This window comes from Pristiophorus japonicus, chromosome 17, assembly GCF_044704955.1.
Source record: "Pristiophorus japonicus isolate sPriJap1 chromosome 17, sPriJap1.hap1, whole genome shotgun sequence".
Classification (NCBI taxonomy): Eukaryota; Metazoa; Chordata; class Chondrichthyes; family Pristiophoridae; genus Pristiophorus; species Pristiophorus japonicus.
Genome location: NC_091993.1, coordinates 131,680,082 through 131,702,961, shown reverse-complemented (window position 1 = coordinate 131,702,961; position 22,880 = coordinate 131,680,082). Strand labels below are relative to the sequence as shown.

Genomic DNA, 22,880 nt, shown 5'->3' with positions numbered 1-22,880 from the left:
TGCATTCGAGAAATAAATTGTCAAATATTCTCTGATTGCTTCCTTGGGTTTTGATCAACATTTTGATAGTGTTTTTGATTGATTCAAGATGGGCTACGGGGAAAGAGCAGGGGCGTGGGACTAATTGGTTAGCCCTTTCAAAGAGCCAGCACAAGCCGATAGGCCCAAAGGCCGCCTTTGTGCTGTATTATTCTAAATTGTTTAAGAATGAATGAGCAAAGTGTTTCTTTGGTGTTATTGACACTTTAAGGAATAGGAGCAGGAGTAGGCCGTTAGCTACTGGGCCATCTGGGAAGCTACATTTAACTGTTGGCACAGTGCTCTAGCTCCGTGCTCTGCCCCTCCTGATCACGTGTGTATTTGATAGATGCTTGAAGATAATTGAGACCTTCTGGTTAATCGCTTCAGATTTACTGAGTGATGCATTTTCATTTGATGAATATGTTTAGCAGTATGTATTTATTTCTGTCTGGAAGGTGTTGCGTTCACATTATTAACCATATGGTATTGCTTTCCAGCAACAGTGCTGCGTGTAGTAACGCGGTGAGGAAGCCAGCGATCTCTTTGGCTGACAGTACAGATCTCCGGTAGGACATAACAAAATACATATCGATGGGAAAAGCACTTGGGGCCCATTGCATTTCATTTATTTAGAAAGACCCTCCAGCCCTGTCAATGTGGCATGCAATGGTTTCTTAAACTCCGTATCCTAACCAAAACTCCTTCCATCTGTTGACTTTGTGTGAAGAATTTCTTGGCATCAGTCAGTTCTAAATGTGTCTTTTACTGACCTGAATCTGTGCCCTTTCTACGGTCATGGTTTAGTTTGAAGAAATGTTTTGGATTTATCTTTTCTATTTCATTTACCATCTTGTATACCTCTGGAAAATAATCTCTGATTCTTTTTGCTGATGAAAAGACCAAGTTTCTCTTGTTTTTCCTCCTGTTTTGGTTCCCTGACACCAGCGATCAGACTGGCGATTATTTTCTGCACTGCCTCCAGTCCTCAATGTCTCCCTTGTTTCTCAGTGACTGGAAGTGGACCTGGTGCTCAAGACGTGGCCTGAGTGGATCACAATACAAATGGTGGGATCCACTTTATGTCCAATAGTTGCAAGCCCAGTACACATTTCTTCTGAATTGTCCAACGCAGTCAACTCAAAGTCAGAATTCTGTGATTCAGTCTCCTACACCGCTGTACACAGATTGTCCACGTATGTTAAAATAAAAACATAAACTACCAAGGTGTGTGATGTGTATATAGGTGCTGAGACCCCAGGACGATCGGTGGCAAGGTCGTCCGGAATCCGTAAAATGTTCCGGAATCCGGACCTGGCGACTCTGCCGACCTCGGGGCCCCCAGCGCTGCCCGACCTCGGGCCTCGCCTCACTGCCGCTGCCCTTACCTTGGGGCCTCCTCGCCGGCCCGTCTGACTACCTCCTTAGCGGGGCCCTGCCTGATGACCTTGGCGGGGTCGGACGTCATGAACAGCTCTTCAGCGGACATCCCCCCCCCCCCCCCTCCCCCCGACGTTTCGAAATCCGGAAATACCCGAACCTGGGCTCGGGTGTTTCCAGATTCGTGACGACAAAAAGCAAATTGAAAGTCTGAAAGTCCAGAATGGCCTCCGTCCCGAGGGCTCTGGATTTTAGGCGCTGCACCTGTATACTCAGACCTTTCCAATTGGCTCTGGCTTGAAGTGAGTTTGCGAAACTGAAAGTTAATAAATAACTCCTCTTTCTTATTCTGAAACATGGGTGAAGGGCCAAGGACCATAGTGCAGGGCCATCACCGAGGCTGAAAAGAATAAGGGAGTCACTTCTTTATTGGAGTAGCGATCCAGAGATCATGAGTTCTACTCTCAGCCTGACGAGTTGTGAAATCGAATTCTATAAATTCGATAACTTGTGGGTTAGTACTAGAAAAAGTGATCATGTCGTAAAAACATAATTAGTTGACTGGTGTCCTTCAGGGAACCTGCCCGCCTCGACTTGGTCTGGCCTAGATATGACTCCAGTCACACTGCATTGGCTCTAGTTGCCTTCAGGGCAACCAGGGATGTGTAACACATGCTCCTTTGCCAGTGTCATCCACACCTCAATAACATTCACAAAATATTATAAGATAAATCATAAAGTAAAAGTTGGTTTAGATCAAGATGGGTCTTAAATCCTTTGGCTGATTGTGGAAAGGGGAAGCTGATTTAACAATGAGGCTTTGTGAAGACTGGGACAGCACAGAAGAGACAAAAGAGGAAGGTTTTTAGGAACGCAGACTATAGTGGCAGAATTAATAAAATCAAGAAAAGTGTGATGGAGAGAGGGTGGAGGACAGATGAGAAAAATACACTTAAATTCTCTCAGGATCAATGGTCTTTTACTTTTACCAATTTAAGTGATGATTATAATGATTGGCACTTTATACTGGAAAATCCTACATAAATCGAATGCACTTCAGTGTAGAGCTAATACAGGTCTTGCATGATAATCAATTTAAACTTCTGACACTGCCAAAGACAGACCTGTAACTTCAGCCCAGTGTTACACATTTCAACTGTCCTTTACTGATATAACAGGAGTTTGGAAAGACCAAGGGTTAGGTTCTTGGGTCTGGGAGCATAGATTAGCAGAGTAAATGAGGTGGGCTGTGGGCAATGTGAAGCAGGATCTTGCATCTCCTCCTTTTGTACATCAGGTTTTGCCAGAACTGGGGGTCCGTGCTTCTGTCTGCCCTCCCCCCCCCCCCCCCCCCCCAAACCTTGTGAATCTCACAGGAAGAGATGGATCTGGGGGGATGATATCTTCCATCAGAAATCCTGCCAGTTGTCCCAGTGCAGTTGCCTGATGCAGGCAGTGTAGCAGGTCCAGGTCCCAGCAGAAGTGAGGCTCACAGCAGTTTTGGATGCTGGCTGCCTAAAAACAATTTCGAATGAGTGAGTTTCCTTTTTACATTTCTAGGCATCCTTTGGAGCAATGGCCTGAATCTTAGTGTTGTGGTAAGGTCCCCTGCAAAATTCCTGCCTCCCATCCATGGAAATGACCCTGACCCCGGGATTGGCGTGCAACAGATTAGCAGTTGCACGTTCTAGTCCTGCCCTGCCAATCTCCCCAAACCCTGTACATTGCGGTTTGTGAAACAGCTTCAGAAACTGCTCCTCCTGTCTATCTGTGTATGGTGAAGCGATTGATATTATCACGGCCATTGTTTGCTGAGTAATGGCACCGATCTAGCAGGCTGTTTGCCGATGAACAGCCAGTGTGTTTGCGCAGCTCTGCATCATGAATCCAGTAATAGTCAAGTCCTGTGTTTTATATTCATGGTGTTCCCTTGTTTACTCCATATTCCTGTTTCTCAGAGTGTTGCTGAACATCATGTACCTGATGGTGGAGACAATACGTCAGGAAACAGACCAAGATAATCCAGAGTGGAGGGCAATGAGGGAGACCTTCAGAACCGACCTAGGTGTGGCAATAAGTTCTGTCTGATTAATGGAAAATAGTAAGCGGAAAAAAATGTAAATGATGTTTCTATTACAATATATCAAACTCCCTAGTCATTTCCTCCGTGTCTGCCAGCTCGAGGACATTAAAATAACACTCGTTTGGATGGAAGAGAAATATTCAGGATGACATTACCTCTTCCCACTTCTTTTTCTCTCGCTCACTCTCTGGGGAGAGAACACCTATGGATTGAATTTAATGTGTGCTGTTATTAGCAGTTCTGAATAATAATTGCCCAACTGATTAACGCCGGTGTTTATGCTCCACACGAGCCTCCTCACACCCGACATCATCTCACCCTGTCAGTATACCTTCTATTAGTGGGGAAAATGTTGGAATCAATCATTAAGAATGAAATAGCAGCACATTTGGAAAGCGGTGACAGGATCGGTCCAAGTCAGCATGGATTTATGAAAGGGAAATCATGCTTGACAAATCTTCTGGAATTTTTTGAGGATGTAACTAGCAGAGTGGACAAGGGAGAACCAGTGGATGTGGTGTATTTGGACTTTCAAAAGACTTTTGACAAGGTCCCGCACAAGAGATTGGTGTGCAAAATCAAAGCACATGGTATTGGGGGTAATGTACTGACATGGATAGAGAACTGGTTGGCAGACAGGAAGCAGAAAGTCGGGATAAACGGGTCCTTTTCAGAATGGCAGGCAGTGACTAGTGGGGTGCCGCAGGGCTCAGTGCTGGGACCTCAGCTCTTTACAATATACATTAACGATTTAGATGAAAGAATTGAGTGTAATATCTCCAAGTTTGCAGATGACATTAAACTGGGTGGCAGTATGAGCTGTGAGGAGGACGCTAAGAGGCTGCAGGGTGACTTGGACAGGTTAGGTGAGTGGGCAAATGCATGGCAGATGCAGTATAATGTGGATAAATGTGAGGTTATCCATTTTGGGGGCAAAAACACGAAGGCAGAATATTATCTGAATGACGGCAGATTAGGAAAAGGGGAGATGCAACGAGACCTGGGTGTCATGGTTCATCAGTCATTGAAAGTTGGCATGCAGGTACAGCAGGCGGTGAAGAAGGCAAATGGCATGTTGATCTTCATAGCTAGGGGATTTGAGTATAGGATCAGGGAGGTCATACTGCAGTTGTACAGGGCCTTGGTGAGGCCTCACCTGGAATATTGTGTTCAGTTTTGGTCTCCTAATCTGAGGAAGGCCGTTCTTGCTATTGAGAGAGTGCAGCGAAGGTTCACCAGATTGATTCATAGAAACATAGAAAATAGGTGCAGGAGTAGGCCATTCGGCTCTTCAAGCCTGCACCACCATTCAATGAGTTCATGGCTGAACATGCAACTTCAGGGATGACTGGACTGTCATATGAGGAGAGACTGGATCAACTGGGTCTTTATTCACTGGAGTTTAGAAGGATGAGAGGGGATCTCAGAAACGTATAAGATTCTGAAGGGACTGGACAGGTTAGATGCGGGAAGAATGTTCCCGATTTTGGGGAAGTCCAGAACCAGGTGACATAGTCTTAGGATAAGAGATGGGCCATTTAGGACTGAGATGAGGAGAAACTTCTTCACTCAGAGTTGTTAATCTGTGGAATTCCCTGCCGCAGAGAGTTGTTGATGCCAGTTCATTGGATATATTCAAAAGGGAGTTAGATATGGCCCTTACGTCTAAGGGGATCAAGGAGTATGGAGAGAAAGCAGGAAAGGGGTACGGAGTGAATGATCAACCATGATCTTATTGAATGGCGGTGCAGGCTCGAATGGCCGAATGGCCTACTCCTGCACCTATTTTCTCTGTTTCTATTCCATTCTCCCTTGTGTACTGATCCAGCTTCCTCTTAAATGCACCTCCGCTATTCGTCTCAACTACTCCATATTCTCCCCACTCTCTGGGTAAAGAAATTTCTCCTGAATTCCTCATTGAATTTATTGAAGACTACCTTTGGATTTTTTTTAAATTCTTTTCTCTGGTATGTTAATGTCCTCATTAATTTGTTTAATCCCGAGGGGATTCTTTGTAAATGGATTAAAATAGTGCAGAAAAAATTGAAGAAAAAGCCAGCATTTCTAAGAGTTACAAATTGGGGTGTGTGTAGACAGGTTGTGTTCGATGGAATCTATTAATTCTGTAAGTGTTTTGAGTGTCTTTATATTGGGAGTTGACTCATACTGCCCTCTACCTGCACAATAGCATAACTCAGGGATGTAACAATAGCATTCCTTTGTGATCAGGAGTGAATATTCATGTTTTTCACGCTGCTCCCATCAATCATTTTGACGGCAGGCCAAGCAAAGACTTGGTGAGACGAGGCCTGATGCGAATCGATAAACTGCATCGAGGTTAGGCTGACTGGCCTGTAATTACTTGGTCTATCCCTTTCTCCCTTTTTAAACAACAGTACAATGTTAACAGTCCTCTGACTCCACACCTGTAGCTAGAGAGGATTGGAAAATGATGGTCAGAGATGGAAGTAAGCGATCTTTATGGAGAAGATGTAGGATTGAACAGAAGACATCAAGGTTGCAAATAGTTTGGTTTTACCTGAGGCTTGGCTGGGGGAGGGAGTTGGAATCAGTAGCAAGGGCGTGATGTTTGTGACGGAGATTAAATATGGTAGCTTCAGTGCCTCCAATGATTAGCTGGAGGAAATTATAGCTCATCTAAGACTGGATTTGGAGCAGTCTAATAACAGAGGTGTGGTGTGGGTCGTGTGGAAACTGACACCCAAGGACTCCCTGCAAGATCGTCCACAGAAACATTCATGTTCATCTAAACAATTTAACTTGGGTAAAGCTGGAAGCTGTTTTACATGCTGAAAATTCCACAAATAGCAATTGGATGAATCACTAGTTAATCCATTTCTTGGTGTTACTAAGGGAAGAATGTTGCCTAGAACGGCGAGAGAAATCCCTGCTGTTCTGGGACTGGCTGACAGGACCTCTGTTTAATGCCTTTTCCGAACGACAGTGAAGCACTTCCTCAGTGAAATGTTATGCTAAATTATGTGCTCAAGTGGGACTTCAAGCAACAATCTCTGTCTGAGATAAAAGTGATACTAACTGAGCCACATTAACCCAACTGCAATAAATCCAAAAGCAAAATATTGCAGATGCTGGATATCTGAAATAAAAACAAAGCGCTGGAAATACTCAGCAGGTCGGGCAGCGTCTGTGGAGAGAGAAACAGAGTTAACGTTTCAGGTCTGTGACCCTTCATCAGAACATTACCCCAACATTCTCTTTCCAACAACTCTTCCCCAAAATATATAATTTTTAACGGTCTGTCGTCTCTTTTCCCCCCCCCCCCCCCCACCTACAAAATAAAAATAAATCTCCCGCAAACATTTGTCCACTTCCATGTACTCTGAGTCCCTTTCTTTTCTCTCCTAGGTGTATCCCTGTACAACAATGAGCCGTTCTCAGTCATGCTGTTTGGGATGGTGACCAAATTCTGCAGTGGCCATGCCCCCCATTTCCCCATGAAGAAGGTCCTGTTGCTACTTTGGAAAACCGTACTGGTAAGCTTTAATAAAATGGTATAAAATAGAAGTTATTTTTCATCACTTGTTTTTTTTAAAATTTGTTCCTGGGATGTGGGTGTCCCTGGGATGTGGGTGTCGCTGGCAAGGCCAGCATTTATTGCCCATCCCTAATTGCCCCTTGAGAAGGTGATAGTGAGCCTCCTTCTTGAACCGCTGCAGTCCGTGTGGTGAAGGTGCTCCCACAGTGCTGTTAGGGAGGGAGTTCCAGGATTGTGACCCAGCGACGATGAAGGAACGGCCGATATATTTCCAAGTCAGGATGGTGTGTGACTGGGAGGGGAACGTGGAGGTGGTGGTGTTCCCATGCGCCTGCTGCCCTTGTCCTTCTAGGTGGTAGAGGTCGCGGGTTTGGGAGGTGCTGCCGAAGAAGCCTTGGCGAGTTGCTGCAGTGCATCTTGTAGATGGTACACACTGCAGTCACGGTGCACCGGTGGTGGAGGGAGTGAATGTTGAAGGTGGGGGATGGGGAGCCAATCAAGTGGGCTGCTTTGTCCTGGATGGTATCGAGCTTCGAGTGTTGTCGGAGCTGCACTCATCCAGGCAAGTGGAGAATATTCCATCACACTCCTGACTTGTGTCTTGTAGATGGTGGAAAAGCTTTGGGGAGTCAGGAGATGAGACACTCGCCACAGAATACCCAGCCTCTGACCTGCTCTTGTTGCCACAGTATTTGAGAGGCTGGTCCAGTTAAGTTTCTGGTCAATGGTGACCCCCAGGAAGTTGATGGTAGGGGATTCGGCGATGGTAATGCCATGGGGAGGTGGTTTGTTTGAGATGGTCATTGCCTGGCACTTAAGTGGCAAGTAACATTCGCACCACTTATCAGCCCAAGCCTGAATGTTGTCCAGGTCTTGCTGCATGTAGGCACGGACTGCTCCATTATCTGAGGAGTTGCGAATGGAACTGAACACTGTGTAATCATCAGCGAACAACCTCACTTCTGACCTTATGATGGAAGGTCGTTGATGAAGCAGCTGAAGATGGTTGGGCCTAGGACACTGCCCTGAGGAACTCCTGCAGCGATGTCCTGGGGCTGAGATGATTGGCCTCCAATCACCACAACCATCTTCCTTTGTGCTGGGTATGACTCCAGCCAGTGGAGAGTGTTCAGTGTTTAAAGAGGTCGATTCACCCTCGACTTTTTAAAAGTAAAAATTGCCAACTTTTGCAGTGGCTTAGAGGCAAAAATCTGTGTTGTGTAAAGTCAGAGCAAGGTCCTGGCTTTGATCCTTAGTTTGCTTTGAGTTGGTTTCCCCGACCAGCAGGAGCATTAAAATTGTCCTCAGCACCCAGTGCTGAAGTGGGGAATAATCTCGGACAGTTGGGGATGGGCAATAAATGCCGGCCTTGCCAGTGACGCCCACATCCCAGGAACAAATTAAAAGTGTAATGATTGATGCTCCTGATTGCGATCTAGCGATTCCCCCCTGGAAGGTGTCTGACAGGTGAGAGCTGGACTGGGGGCAGCTGTGGTGCCCTCGACTGTCAAACATCCTGTGTTGGCTCACGGCTGAAGAATGGTAACTTGAGCAAGGTTTCAGAGGCCTGACAGTGGTTGTTGAACCAAGAACTGAATTAACATTTATAGGTTTTTAAAATGCTCCAAGAATTGTATCATTTCATCTGTATCACTTTCCTCGAGCTTAAAATTCCCAAGTCACGTCGTGACATTAAAAGCATTAGGATAACATTTTACAACACCAACCTGTATTTCTATAGCACCTTTAATGTAGTAAAACATCCCAAGGTGCTTCATGAGCGATTCTAAAACAAAATTTGACACTGAGCCACATAAGGAGTTATTAGGACAGATGACCAAAAGTTTGGTCAAATAGGTAAGTTTTAAGGAGCGTCATAAAGGAGGAGAGTGAGGTGGAGAGGTTTAGGCAGGGAATTCGAGCTTCGGACCTGAATGCACGGCCACCAATGGTGGAGCGGTTAAAATCATAGCTGCTTGAGGTCAGAATTGGAGGAGTGCAGATATCTCGGAGGATGTGAGGCTGGAGGAGATTAGAGATAGGGAGGGGCGAGGTCACTTGATGCAAATTAGGACACGGGCAACAGAGTTTTGGATGACATTAAGTTTACGGAAGGTGGAACCTGGAAGACCGGCCAGGGGTGCTTGGAATAGTCAAGTCTATAGGTAACTAAAAGCATGGAAGAGAGCTTCAGCAGCGGATAAGCTGAGGCAGGGGTGGAGAAATAGGCGGTCTTATGATGGTACGGAAATGTGGTTGGAAGCTCATTTCATTTTAGGTGAAACCCCTTAGATGTTTTTATTTTGATTTTAACAGTTGTCACTGGGCGGCTTTGAGGACTTGCAGGTTCTTAAAGTGAAGAAACGTGAGGCACTTGGTCTGCCACCACTTCCTGAAGACAGTATCAAAGTGATCCGCAACATGAGAGCTGCCTCACCACCGGCATCTGCCTCCGACCTAATAGAACAGCAGCAGAAGCGGGCTCGCAGAGAGCACAAGGTGAGGGTGTTGTGCGATCACACAAACGGGTACCGTTGATCACTGATGTCATACCATTGCTGGCACCACAGTTTTGGCTCAGCTCTTGACTCTGCACGTTAATTAGCTGATTTGCATCGAGATTGCTGTATCACAGTAAAGTAACAATACGGACAGAATTCTTGCCTTTGTTTCCAAATCTAATTGTCAAAAATAATTCCCGACACCCAAATCTCTTGCTCCTCTACGGTTTCCAATGTTTCGCCATTATGGAGATATTCCAATTTGTCCTTCATGGGTCCAACGTGGATGATCTCATATTCCCCCAACATTGAACTCCATCTGCCGCTCACTGAATCGATCAATGTCCCTTTGCAACTTCTTGCACCCACCGACACAACTCTGCAAGCTTGGATATACAACTCCGTATTCCTTCATCCAAGTCATTTCATATATTTGAAAAGCCAAGGCTCCAGTACAGATCCCTGAGAAACGCCCCTTGTCGCATTTGTTGCATCAGCTGTTAATCAACCACCTTCCTTAAAAGCAAAGTACTGCGGATGCTGGAAATCTGAAATAAAAACAGCAAATGCTGGCAATGCTCAGCAGAGCAGGCACAGCCTTTTCTCTCACTCACTCCCCTCCCGTCCCCCCTCGCTCGCTCTCGTCTCCCCTCTCACTCACTCATCCCCTTCCCTCCCGTCCCCTCGCTCGCTCTCGTCTCCCCTCTCACTCACTCATCCCCTTCCCTCCCGTCCCCCCTCGCTCGCTCTCGTCTCCCCTCTCACTCACTCATCCCCTTCCCTCCCGTCCCCTCTCGCTCGCTCTCGTCTCCCCTCTCACTCACTCACACCCCCCTCCCGTCCCCCCTCGCTCGCTCTCGTCTCCCCTCTCACTCACTCACACCCCCCTCCCGTCCCCTCTCGCTCGCTCTCGTCTCCCCTCTCACTCACTCATCCCCTTCCCTCCCGTCCCCTCTCGCTCGCTCTCGTCTCCCCTCTCACTCACACCCCCCTCCCGTCCCCTCTCGCTCGCTCTCGTCTCCCCTCTCACTCACACCCCCCTCCCGTCCCCCCTCGCTCGCTCTCGTCTCCCCTCTCACTCACTCATCCCCTTCCCTCCCGTCCCCTCTCGCTCGCTCTCGTCTCCCCTCTCACTCACACTCCCCTCCCGTCCCCCCTCGCTCGCTCTCGTCTCCCCTCTCACTCACTCATCCCCTTCCCTCCCGTCCCCTCTCGCTCGCTCTCGTCTCCCCTCTCACTCACACTTCCCTCCCGTCCCCCCTCGCTCGCTCTCGTCTCCCCTCTCACTCACACTCCCCTCCCGTCCCCCCACGCTCGCTCTTGTCTCCCCTCTCACTCACTCATCCCCTTCCCTCCCGTCCCCCCTCGCTCGCTCTCGTCTCCCCTCTCACTCACACACACTCCCCTCTCGCTCGCTCTCGTCTCCCCTCTCACTCACACCCCCCCTCCCGTCCCCCCTCGCTCGCTCTCGTCTCCCCTCTCACTCACACACACTCCCCTCTCGCTCGCTCTCGTCTCCCCTCTCACTCACACTCCCCTCCCGTCCCCCCACGCTCGCTCTCGTCTCCCCTCTCACTCACACCCCCCCTCCCGTCCCCTCTCGCTCGCTCTCGTCTCCCCTCTCACTCACCCCCCTCCCGTCCCCTCTCGCTCGCTCTCGTCTCCCCTCTCACTCACACTCCCCTCCCGTCCCCCCACGCTCGCTCTCGTCTCCCCTCTCACTCACACTCCCCTCCCGTCCCCCCTCGCTCGCTCTCGTCTCCCCTCTCACTCACCCCCCTCCCGTCCCCCCTCGCTCGCTCTCGTCTCCCCTCTCACTCACACTCCCCTCCCGTCCCCCCTCGCTCGCTCTCGTCTCCCCTCTCACTCACCCCCCCCCTCCCGTCCCCTCTCGCTCGCTCTCGTCTCCCCTCTCACTCACCCCCCTCCCGTCCCCCCTCGCTCGCTCTCGTCTCCCCTCTCACTCACTCACACCCCCCTCCCGTCCCCTCTCGCTCGCTCTCGTCTCCCCTCTCACTCACACTCCCCTCCCGTCCCCCCACGCTCGCTCTCGTCTCCCCTCTCACTCACACCCCCCTCCCGTCCCCTCTCGCTCGCTCTCGTCTCCCCTCTCACTCACTCACACCCCCCTCCCGTCCCCTCTCGCTCGCTCTCGTCTCCCCTCTCACTCACTCCCCTCCCGTCCCCCCTCGCTCGCTCTCGTCTCCCCTCTCACTCACTCATCCCCTTCCCTCCCATCCCCTCTCGCTCGCTCTCGTCTCCCCTCTCACTCACACCCCCCCTCCCGTCCCCTCTCGCTCGCTCTCGTCTCCCCTCTCACTCACTCACACCCCCCTCCCGTCCCCTCTCGCTCGCTCTCGTCTCCCCTCTCACTCACTCACACCCCCCTCCCGTCCCCCCTCGCTCGCTCTCGTCTCCCCTCTCACTCACTCATCCCCTTCCCTCCCGTCCCCCCTCGCTCGCTCTCGTCTCCCCTCTCACTCACACCCCCCCTCCCGTCCCCTCTCGCTCGCTCTCGTCTCCCCTCTCACTCACACCCCCCCTCCCGTCCCCTCTCGCTCGCTCTTGTCTCCCCTCTCACTCACTCACACTCCCCTCCCGTCCCCCCTCGCTCGCTCTCGTCTCCCCTCTCACTCACTCACACTCCCCTCCCGTCCCCCCTCGCTCGCTCTTGTCTCCCCTCTCACTCACTCACACCCCCTTCCCGTCCCCTCTCACTTATTCTCGTCTCCCCTCTCACTCACTCATCCCCCTCCCTTCCCTCCCGTCCCGTCCCCTCTCACTCGCTCTCTTCTCTCCCCTCACTTACTGTAATTACATATTTTGTCCATTTTAGTATCTTATTAATGTGCCCCGGCTACTTCCTTTTATTATCGTCTGCAAGTTAGGGAGAGGAGGAGGGGATAATAGGGATGATACAGGGCTGGCAATGAGACGGTGAAAGTTTCAAATATCTGGAAACAAGTTACAAAGGCCGTTAGGAGTGCGAAGGGAAGTCTGAAGGAAATGTTTTCATCAAATTGTAAAGGCATGGAATAATGTGATCTGGAATGTACAGTATAAATGTGAGTTCAGGAGGTCATTGAATATTTTTTGGGGTGAAAAAGAAGTGGGAGCATGGGCTGATCTCTTGACAAAGTGGCGATATTTTCCTATTCCTAAATATTCCTTTGTTCTTGTTTTTCCCATCACAGGCTCTAATGAAGCAGGATAACTTGGATGCTTATAATGAGAAGGACCCATACAAAACGGACGACCCCCGTGAGGATGATGATGAGAATGATGATAATGATAACTCTATTGAGACGGAAGCATTTTCTTTGGAAAGGGAAGAGGTTTTGCCACCACCAATCCCACACCCAACCTCGGAACGATTATCACTTCCAAAGGGACTGCCTTGGGCACCTAAAGTGAGGTGAGGAACTTCTGCCAGCTCTTTGTTAAATGGCTCTGACTATACTACGTGTGCATTCTGCATTTATGTGGCTTTTCTGACCATATCACTGTAAATTCCTGTCCAAATGTTAATCGTCTTGTTTAAAAAGTCAGTTCTCTCCCCTTTCCTTTCTCTGCTCTCTGGAAATCCTGGTTATGCAGATTGTTCCCCTCCTGTATTGTCATCTGTGAACCTGGACATTAAGGCCAGGGTTTTGCACTTTTGCACTTGCCAGCCTGGTTTTCCTTCGGTGAAGATGAATGTGGGAGGGGGAGGGAGACCAGTTAGCGAGTGCAGAAACCCCAGTCTGATTGTCAGCAGGCTGTTCTGCTGTCTCCTGTCCTCACTGGCCTCTACCCCGGGATAGAAGCGGGTCGGTGCGGGGTCCTCTCGGCCCGGGAACACGGGCGCTACGCGAGTGAAACCTGAGGGACCTCGCACACATAGAGTGAGTGGATCAGCGAATAGTGGTCAGGAGCACAAACCCGAGCTCATCTCTTGCCCTCTTGCAGTATGAAGCTGCCTAGAACATTGCGGGTTGGAGATGATGGGGGATCTAGATAATAAAATTGTGGATATTTAGCAAAAAAGGAACAATTTTTAATTTTTGCTAACTGGTATCTTCAAGTGGAATCTTGAACTGTTGTAATTTTGTAAAGTTTATGCCAAAATTCTCAGCATGCTTTTGTTAGTTTCCTGCGATGATTAAAAAATGTTTCTTCCCACAGGGAAAAAGACATTGAAACTTTTCTAGAATTCAGCAGGAGTAAATTCATCGGCTATACGTTAGGAAAGTGAGTAACCACTTCTGTTGTCTTGTTGGGAATCATTCCTTTTGGCTTTGTGAGTTTGGTAAGTTTTATAAGATAATAGAATTATAATATTATTTTACCTGGCAGTTAATAAAATAAATAGCTGCGATAGTTACACTGCAATGATTGGGCTCATGTCCCATTTATTTCTGAGTGTGTTCAAGACCTGTGTCTTTGACCAGGTGCTTGAGCCTTCTATTCCTCACGGCCTGTACATGTGAGGTGTTCTAGAAATGTTTTTTAAAATTGTAAAAATATTAATAATGTAAAATGTTTTGTGCTGATGCCGATGAGGATAGTAAGGTTTGTTAACTAGAGCTCTTGCTATTTTGGGCACCGAGTATCACATCAAGCACGCGAGTCAGTTATAGAACAATTACATACAAAGTAAAGTTTTTTTTCTGCTCTGCCTCAAAAATGTGCCTAATCCTCACCCCAATATAAAAAGAACACTCCACTGTGATTATTGTTTCCTCCCTTACATCAATCCTTTTTGGGCCTTGTAAGAATGCTGGGTTAAGGTATCCTGCCACATACATGCCAACGAACCAGACGGATCCTTAACACCTCCTTTATCATCTCACCAAGGAACCATTTGGGGTTCTACCTGCCATCATAGGCTCGGGATGAATCGGCTCGCCAAACTCTAGCATTTAACCCAGTTCAGATCAAATTTATTTAAGTTACTAACCTTTGGTTGGGTTACCATCGAGCTACTGAGTGAATGAAATAACTCTTCCTTTCCAGTCATCAAGGAAGAGGCCAGATCACAAGTCATGCACTGTACTCTATTTATTGGTTTGAAGTAACAACTTAAGTTCAAGTTCATTCCTTATTAGACAGAGTTCCTTAATAAAAACAATTAACAAAGATTATATAGGCAATTCAGTGTAGCACTGTAAATCACCATCAGAGGCTGAACATTAACTATAGAAGCAACCAGAGGGTATAAATGAATCAGATTGCTTTAAGCGTAATTCCTTAGATAGCTGACAAGCTAACAGATTTAAATAGCCAGTCTGTCAAATAACTCGTGTTAATCAGAAATGCAGACAACATTCAGAAACTTACATAGCCTCACCCTCACAAGTGGTGTGGTTGAGTCAATCTCCTTCCTTCCCAGGGATGCAGGTGTTAGCTTCTGGAGTGTTGAGTCGCGAACTCTTTGATTTGGATCTTTGGTCCCAACTGAACACAACTTACTCACAAATGGCAGTAGCTGAGTTGACTTCTAACCTTTGACACTCTATCCTTCAATGTACCTTGTACTGGTAAGGGTACCTCTTATAGCTGTACCTTGTACAGTTAAGGGTACCTCTTATAGCTGTACCTTGTACAGGTAAGGGCACCTCTTATAGCTGTACCTTGTACAGGTAAGGGTACCTCTTATAGCTGCTAAGTAAATGTTCTCTCAACAGAAGAATGAAAGAAATAAAAGTTGCCTTCGTGTTAATTTAGTAGGATTTCCTACACTTTTCAAAATCGTGCCATTTATAGTACCTGTATATGATCTTTCCATATTACTCCTCCCAAAGTACATCACTTCGCACTTCTCTTGGGGAAAAACACTGCAAACCACCTTCCAGTCTGAAATACATCCATCCACCACCACCCTTTGCTTACTTTTCTAGACCAATGTGTCGAGGAACCAACTAGAGGGCTGGCCATCCTAGACTGGAGGATGTGCAATGAGAAACTACTAATTAGCAATCTTGTGGTGCGAGGCCCCTTGGGGAAGAGTGACCATAATATGGTAGAATTCTTTATTAAGATGGAGAGTGACAGTTAATTCAGAGACTAGAGTCCTGAACTTAAGGAAAGGTAACTTCGATGGTATGAGGCGTGAATTGGTGAGAATAGACTGGAAAATGATACTTAAAGGGTTGACGGTGGATAGACAATGGCAAACATTTAAAGATCATATGGATAAACTTCAACAATTGTACATCCCTGTCTGGAGTAAAAATAAACCTGGGAGGGTGGCTCAACCGTGGTGAACAAGGGAAATTAAGGAGAGTGTTAAATCCAAGGAAGAGGCTATAAATTGGCCAGAAAAGCAACAAACCTGAGGACTGGGAGAATATTATAATTCAACAGAGGAGGACAAAGGGTTTAATTAGGAGGGGGAAAATAGAGTCAGAGAGGAAGCTTGCAGGGAACATAAAAACTGACTGCAAAAGCTTCTACAGATATGTGAAGAGAAAAAGATTAGTGAAGACAAACGTAGGTCCCTTGCAGTCGGATTCAGGTGAATTTATAATGGGAAACAAAGAAATGGCAGACCAGTTGAACAAATACTTTGGTTCTGTCTTCACAAAGGAAGACACAAATAACCTTCCGATTGTACTAGGGGACAGTGGGTCTAGTGAGAAGGAGGAACTGAAGGAAATCCTTCTTGGGCGGGAAATTGTGTTAGGGAAATTGATGGTATTGAAGGCCGATAAATCCCTGGGCCCTGATAGTCTGCATCCCAGAGTACTTAAGGAAGTGGCCCTTGAAATAGTGGATGCATTGGTGGTCATTTTTCAACAGTCTATCAACTCTGGATCAGTTCCTATGGACTGGAGGATAGCTAATGTAACACCACTTTTTTTTTAAAAGAGGGAGAGAAAACGGGTAATTATAGACCGGGTAGCCTGACATCAGTAGTGGGGAAAATGTTGGAATCAATTATTAAAGATGAAATAGCAGCGCATTTGGAAAGCAGTGACCGGATCGGTCCAAGTCAGCATGGATTTATGAAAGGGAAATCATGCTTGACAAATCTTCTGGAATTTTTTGAGGATGTAACTAGCAGAGTGGACAAGGGAGAACCAGTGGATGTGGTGTATTTGGACTTTCAAAAGGCTTTTGACAAGGTCCCACACAAGAGATTGGTGTGCAAAATTGAAGCACATGGTATTGGGGGTAATGTACTGACGTGGATAGAGAACTGGTTGGCAGACAGGAAGCAGAGAGTCGGGATAAACGGGTCCTTTTCAGAATGGCAGGCAGTGACTAGTGGGGTGCTGCAGGGCTCAGTGCTGGGACCCCAGCTCTTTACAATACACATTAATGATTTAGATGAAGGAATTGAGTGTAATATCTCCAAGTTTGCAGATGACACTAAGCTGGGTGCCGGTGTGAGCTGTGAAGAGGATGCTAAGAGGCTGCAGGGTGACTTGGACAGGTTAGGTGAGTGGGCAGATGCAGTATAATATGGATAAATGTGAGGTTATCCATTTTGGGGGCAAAAATACGAAGGCAGAATATTATCTGAATGGCAGCAGATTAGGAAAAGGGGAGGTGCAACGAGACCTGGGTGTCATGATGCATCAGTCATTGAAAGTTGGCATGCAGGTACAGCAGGCGGTGAAGAAGGCAAATGCTATGTTGGCCTTCATAGCTAGGGGATTTGAGTTTAGGAGCACGAAGGTCTTACTGCAGTTGTACAGGGCCTTGGTGAGGCCTCACCCTGGGATATTGTGTTCAGTTTTGGTCTCCTAATCTGAGGAAGGACATTCTTGCTATTGAGGGAGTGCAGTGAAGGTTCACCAGACTGATTCCAGGGATGGCAGGACTCACATATGAGGAGAGACTGGATCTAATGGGCTTGTATTCACTGGCGTTTAGAAGAATGAGAGGGCATCTCATAGAAACATGTAAAAATCTGATGGGACTTGACAGGTTAGATGCAGGAAGAATGTTCCTGATGTTGGGGAAGCCCAGAACCAGGGGACACAGTCTAAGGATAAGGGGTAAGCCATTTAGGACTGATGAGAAACTTCTTCACTCAGAGTTGTTAACTTGTGGAATTCTCAACTGCAGAGAGTTGTTGATGCCAGTTCATTGGATATATTCAAGATGGAGTGAGATGTGGCCCTTACGGCTCAAGGGATCAAGGGGTATGGAGAGAAAGCAGGAAAGGGGTACTGAGGGAATGATCAGCCATGATCTTATTGAATGGTGGTGCAGGCTCGAAGGGCCGAAAGGCCTAGTATTTTCTATGTTTTTATGTATGTTTACTGTCACTAAGCCAATTCCATATCCATACTGCTGCTGCTCCCCTTAATTCCATGGGCTTCATTTTCTTAACAAGCGTCCTGCGTGACACTTTGTCAAATGCCTTCCGAAAGTCCAAATGTACAACATCGACTGCACTACTTTGTTCGACCTTCTCTGTTACCTCATCAAAGAATTCAATCGTGTTAGTTAGACACAATTTACCTTTAACAAATCCAAGCTGGCTCTTCTTGATTTAACCAATGCCTTTCCAAATGAAAGTTTATTTTGTCCATAATAATGTTCCAATAACATCCCCCCCCCCCCACCACCGATGTTCGGCTGACTGGCCTCAGATCAGTGGATAAATCATAAATTAATAAAACTCATTATCATGGGCAGTCCTTCGAAATCGAGGAAGAATTGCTTCCACTCTAAAAGTGAGTTCTCAGGTGACTGTACAGTCCAATACGGGAATTACAGTCTCTGTCACAGGTGGGACAGACAGTGGTTGAGGGAAAGGGTGGGTGGGGAGTCTGATTTGCCGCACGCTCCTCCTGCTGCCTGCGCTTGTTTTCTGCTGCTCTCGGCGATGAGACTCGAGGTGCTCTTCCTCCACGTAGGGCGGTCTTGGGCCAGGGATTCCCAGGTGTCGGTGGGGATGTTACACTTTATCAGGGAAGCTTTGAGGGTGTCCTTGTAACGTTTCCTCTGCCCACCTGGGGCTCACTTGCTGTGTAGGAGTTCCGAGTAGAGCGCTTGCTTTGGGAGTCTTGTGTCGGGCATGCGGACAATGAGGCCCGTCCAACGGAGCTGGTCGAGTGTGGTCAGTGCTTTGATGCTGGGGATGTTGATCTGATCAAGAGCACTGATAGTGCATCTGTCCTCCCAGTGGATTTGTAGGATCTTGTGGAGGCAGCGCTGGTGGTAGTTCTCCAGGGATTTGACGTGTCTACTGTATATGGTCCACGTCTCTGAGCCATACAGGAGCTATAAAATTACATCAATCCTTTCTAACATGTAAAGTGTCCTGCTTCCATGTAACTTAATTGCTTAGGCTTAACAGCAGCCTTAATATAATCAATATAATATAATCAAAGTAGTGTTTTTGATGTCTTTCTTTTTATCCCTCTTGACAAGAATTCATAATAGTCTTTGCTAATCTGTGAACTCATTCAGGGGCAAAAGTGTGGAGAAATGAAGCAAACTATATTAAGATTTCTGTCCATACCACAAAGCACACCTTTTATCGCCAATAAGGACTATCCGTGATGGTGGCTGCAGGTTAGACTGAGGCCACATCAGTTTTTATAAATATATCAACTTGCCCTGCCACCTTTAAGGATTTGTGTATATGGACTCCAAGGTGTCTCTGCTCATCTACCACTGAAAGAAGACAGGATCATAGAATCCTAGACATTTACAGCACGAAAGGAGGCCATTCGGCCCATCGCGTCCGCGCCGGCCGACAATGACCTATCCCAGCCTAATCCCACTTTCCAGCTCTTGGTCCATAGCCCTGCAGGTTATGGCACTTCAAGTGCACATCCATGTACCTTTTAAATGTGTTGAGGGTTTCTGCCTCTGCCTCCCTTTCAGGCAGTGAGTTTCAGACCCCTACCACCCTCTGGGTGAAAAACATTTCTCTCAAATCCCCTCTAAACCTCTTCCCAATTACTTTACTGGTTGTTGACCTCACTGCTAAGGGAAACAGGTCCTTTCTGTCCACTCTATTCAGGCCCCTCATAATTTTATACACCTCAATAAGGCCTCCCCTCAGCCTCCTCTGTTCAAAAAAAAAAACAAACCCAGCCTATTTTATCTTTCCTCATAGCTAAAATTCTCCAGTACAGGTCACATCCGCAAATATCCTTTGTACCGTCTCTAATGCAATAACATATTTCCTGTAATGTGATTATCAGAACAGCACGCAGTACTCTAGCTATGGCCTAACCAGTGTGTTATACAGTTCACGCATAACCCCCCTGCTCTTGTATTCTATGCATCGGCTAATAAAGGCAAGTATTCCATATCCCTTCTTAACCACCTTATCTACCTATCCTACCTTCAGGGATTTGTGGACATTATCTCCAAGGTCCCTTTGTTCCTCTATACTTGGTGTCCTACCATTTATTGCGTATTCCCTTGCCTTGTTAGCCCTCCCCAAATGTATTATTTCATACTTCTCTGGATTGAATTCCATTTGCCACTATTTTGCCCACCTGACCAGTTCATTGATGGCTGTCAATCTGTCATTGGGAAAATGCTGGAGTCCATTATTAAGGAAGCAGTAGCGGGACATTTGGAAAAGCATGATTCAATCAAGCAGAGTCAGCACAGTTTTATGAAAGGGAAATCATATTTGACAAATTTGCTGGAGTTCTTTGAAGATGTAACAAGCAGGGTAAAGGGGAGCCAGTGAAGTGGTGTATTTGGATTTCCAGAAGGCATTCGATAAGGTGCCACATAAAGTGGTTACTGCACAAGATAAAAGCTCACGGTTGGGGTAATATATTAGCATGGATAGAGGATTGGCTAACTAACAGAAAAGAGAGTCGGGATAAATGGGTCATTTTCTGGTTGGCAAAGAGTGACAAGTGGGGTGCCGCAGGGATCGGTGCTGGGTCCTCAACTATTTACAATCTAAATGACTTGGATGAAGGGACCGAGTGTAATGTAGCCAAGTTTGCTGATGATACAAAGATGGGTGGGAAAGCATATTGTGAGGAGACGACAAAAAATCTGCAAAGGGATATAAACAGGATAATTGAGTGGGCAAACATTTAACAGATGAAGTATAATGTAGGAAAATGTGAGGTTATCCACTTTGGCAGAAATAATAGAAAAGCAAATTATAATTTAAATGGAGAAAAATTGCAAAGTGCTGCAGTACAGAGAGACCCTGGGGTCCTTGTCCATGAAACGAAAAACATTAGTATGCAAGTAATCAGGAAGGTAAATGGAATGTTGACCTTTATTGCAAAAGGGATAGAGTATAAAAGCAGAGAAGTCCTGCTACAACTGTACAAGATATTGGTGAGGCCACACCTGGAGTACAGCATACAGTTTTGGTCTCCATATTTAAGGAAGGATATACTTGCATTGGAGGCTGTTCAGAGAAGGTTTACTCGGTTAATTCTGGAGATGAGGAGGGGTTGGCTTATGAGGGTAGGTTGAGTAGGTTAGGTCTATACACATTGGACTTCAGAAGAATGAGAGGTAACCTTATTGAAACTTAATTAGATAATGAGGGGGCTCAACAAGGTGGATGCAGAGAGGATATTCCCACTCAAAGGGGAAACTAAAACTAGGAGACATAGTCTTATAATAAGGGGCCGCCATTTAAAACTGAGATGAGGAGAAATTTATTTTCTCAGGTTTGTAAATCTGTGGCATTCTCTGCCCCAGAGAGCTGTGGAGGCTGGGTCATTGAATATATTTAAGGTGCAGAGAGACAGATAAGGGTGTAAAAGGTTATGGGGAGTGGGCAGGGAAGTGGAGCTGAGTCCATGATCAGATCAGTCATGATCTTATTCAATGGTGGAGCAGGCTCGAGGGGCTGAATGGCCGACTCCTGCTCCTAATTCTTATGTTCTTATATCTTCCTGCAATCTACAACTTTCTTCTTCATTATCAACCACACGACCAATTTTTGAATCATCTGCAAACTTTTTAATCATACCCTCTGCATTCAAATCTAAATCATTGATGTATACCACAAAAAGCAAGGGACCCAGTACTGAGCCCTGCGGAACCCCAATGGATACAGCCTTCCAGTCACAAAAGCACCCATCAACCATTACCCTTTGCTTCCTGTCTCAGCCAATTTTGGATCCAACTTGCCACTTTGCCCTGGATCCCATGAGCTTTTACTTTCGTGACCAGTCTGCATGTGAGACCTTATCAAAAGCCTTGGTAAAATCCATATACACTACATCAAACGCACTGCCCTCATCGACCCTCCTTGTTATCTCCTCAAAAAATGTAATCAAATTAGTCAAATACATAGAAACATAGAAAATAGGTGCAGGCGTAGGCCATTCGACCCTTTGAGCCTGCACCACCATTCGATAAGATCATGGCTGATCATTCCTGCTTTCTCTCCATACCCCTTGATCCCTTTAGCCGTAAGGGCCATATCTAACTCCCCCTTGAATATATCCAATGAACTGGCATCAACAACTCTCTGCGGTACGGAATTCCACAGGTTAACAACTCTCCGAGTGAAGAAGTTTCTCCTCATCTCAGTCCGAATAGGCTTACCCCTTATCCTAAAACTGTGTACCCTGGTTCTGGACTTCCCCAACATCGGGAACAATCTACCCGCATCTAACCTGTCCCGTCCCGTCAGAATCTTGTATGTTTCTATGAGATCCCCTCTTATCCTTCTAAACTCCAGTGTATAAAGTTGATCCAGTCTCTCCTCCATATGTCAGTCTGGTCATCCCGGGAATCAGTCTGGTGAACCTTCGCTGCACTCCCTCAATAGCAAGAACGTTCTTCCTCAGATTAGGAGACAAAAATCGAACACAATATTCCAGGTGAGGCCTTACCAAGGCCTGTACAACTGCAGTAAGACCTCCCTGCTCCTATACTCAAATCCCCTAGCTATGAAGGCCAACATACCATTTGCCTTCTTTAACGCCTGCTGCACCTGTATGTCAACTTTCAATGACTGATGAACATGACACCCAGGTCTCGTTGCACCTCCCCTTTTCCTAATCTGCGACCATTCAGATAATATTCTGTCTTCGCGTTTTTGCCCCCAAAGTGGATAACCTCACATTTATCCACATTATACTGCATCTGCCATGCATTTGCCCACTCGCCTAACCTATCTAAGTCACCCTGCAGCCTCTTAGCATCCCCCTCACAGCTCACACCGCCATCCAGTTTAGTGTCATCTGCAAACTTGGAGATATTACACTCAATTCCTTCATCCAAATCATTGATATATAGTGTAAAGAGCTGGGGTCCCAGCACTGAGCCCTGCGGCACTCCACTAATCACTGCCTGCCATTCTGAAAAGGACCCGTTTATCCCGACTCTCTGCTTCCTGTCTGCCAACCAGTTCTCTATCCACGTCAGTACATTACCCCCAATACCATGTACTTTAATTTTGCACAGCAATCTCTTGTGTGGGACCTTGTCA

General features: G+C 46.7%; 1 protein-coding gene across 2 annotated transcripts in view; it reads left to right on the top strand.

Moving 5' to 3' along the window:
* Positions 1 to 22,880, top strand: part of strip1 (striatin interacting protein 1) — a 118,037-nt gene that overhangs the window by 41,950 nt on the left and 53,207 nt on the right. For both annotated transcript variants that reach the window (XR_011587499.1, XM_070859291.1), the window contains exons 6-11: positions 519 to 587; positions 3,357 to 3,463; positions 6,869 to 6,996; positions 9,315 to 9,497; positions 12,694 to 12,914; positions 13,664 to 13,729. Coding sequence is in view for 1 of the 2 variants with exons in the window: in XM_070859291.1 (XP_070715392.1) it covers positions 519 to 587; positions 3,357 to 3,463; positions 6,869 to 6,996; positions 9,315 to 9,497; positions 12,694 to 12,914; positions 13,664 to 13,729 (774 nt within the window). In the remaining variant the exon portion in view is untranslated. The remainder of the gene's footprint in view (positions 1 to 518; positions 588 to 3,356; positions 3,464 to 6,868; positions 6,997 to 9,314; positions 9,498 to 12,693; positions 12,915 to 13,663; positions 13,730 to 22,880) is intronic.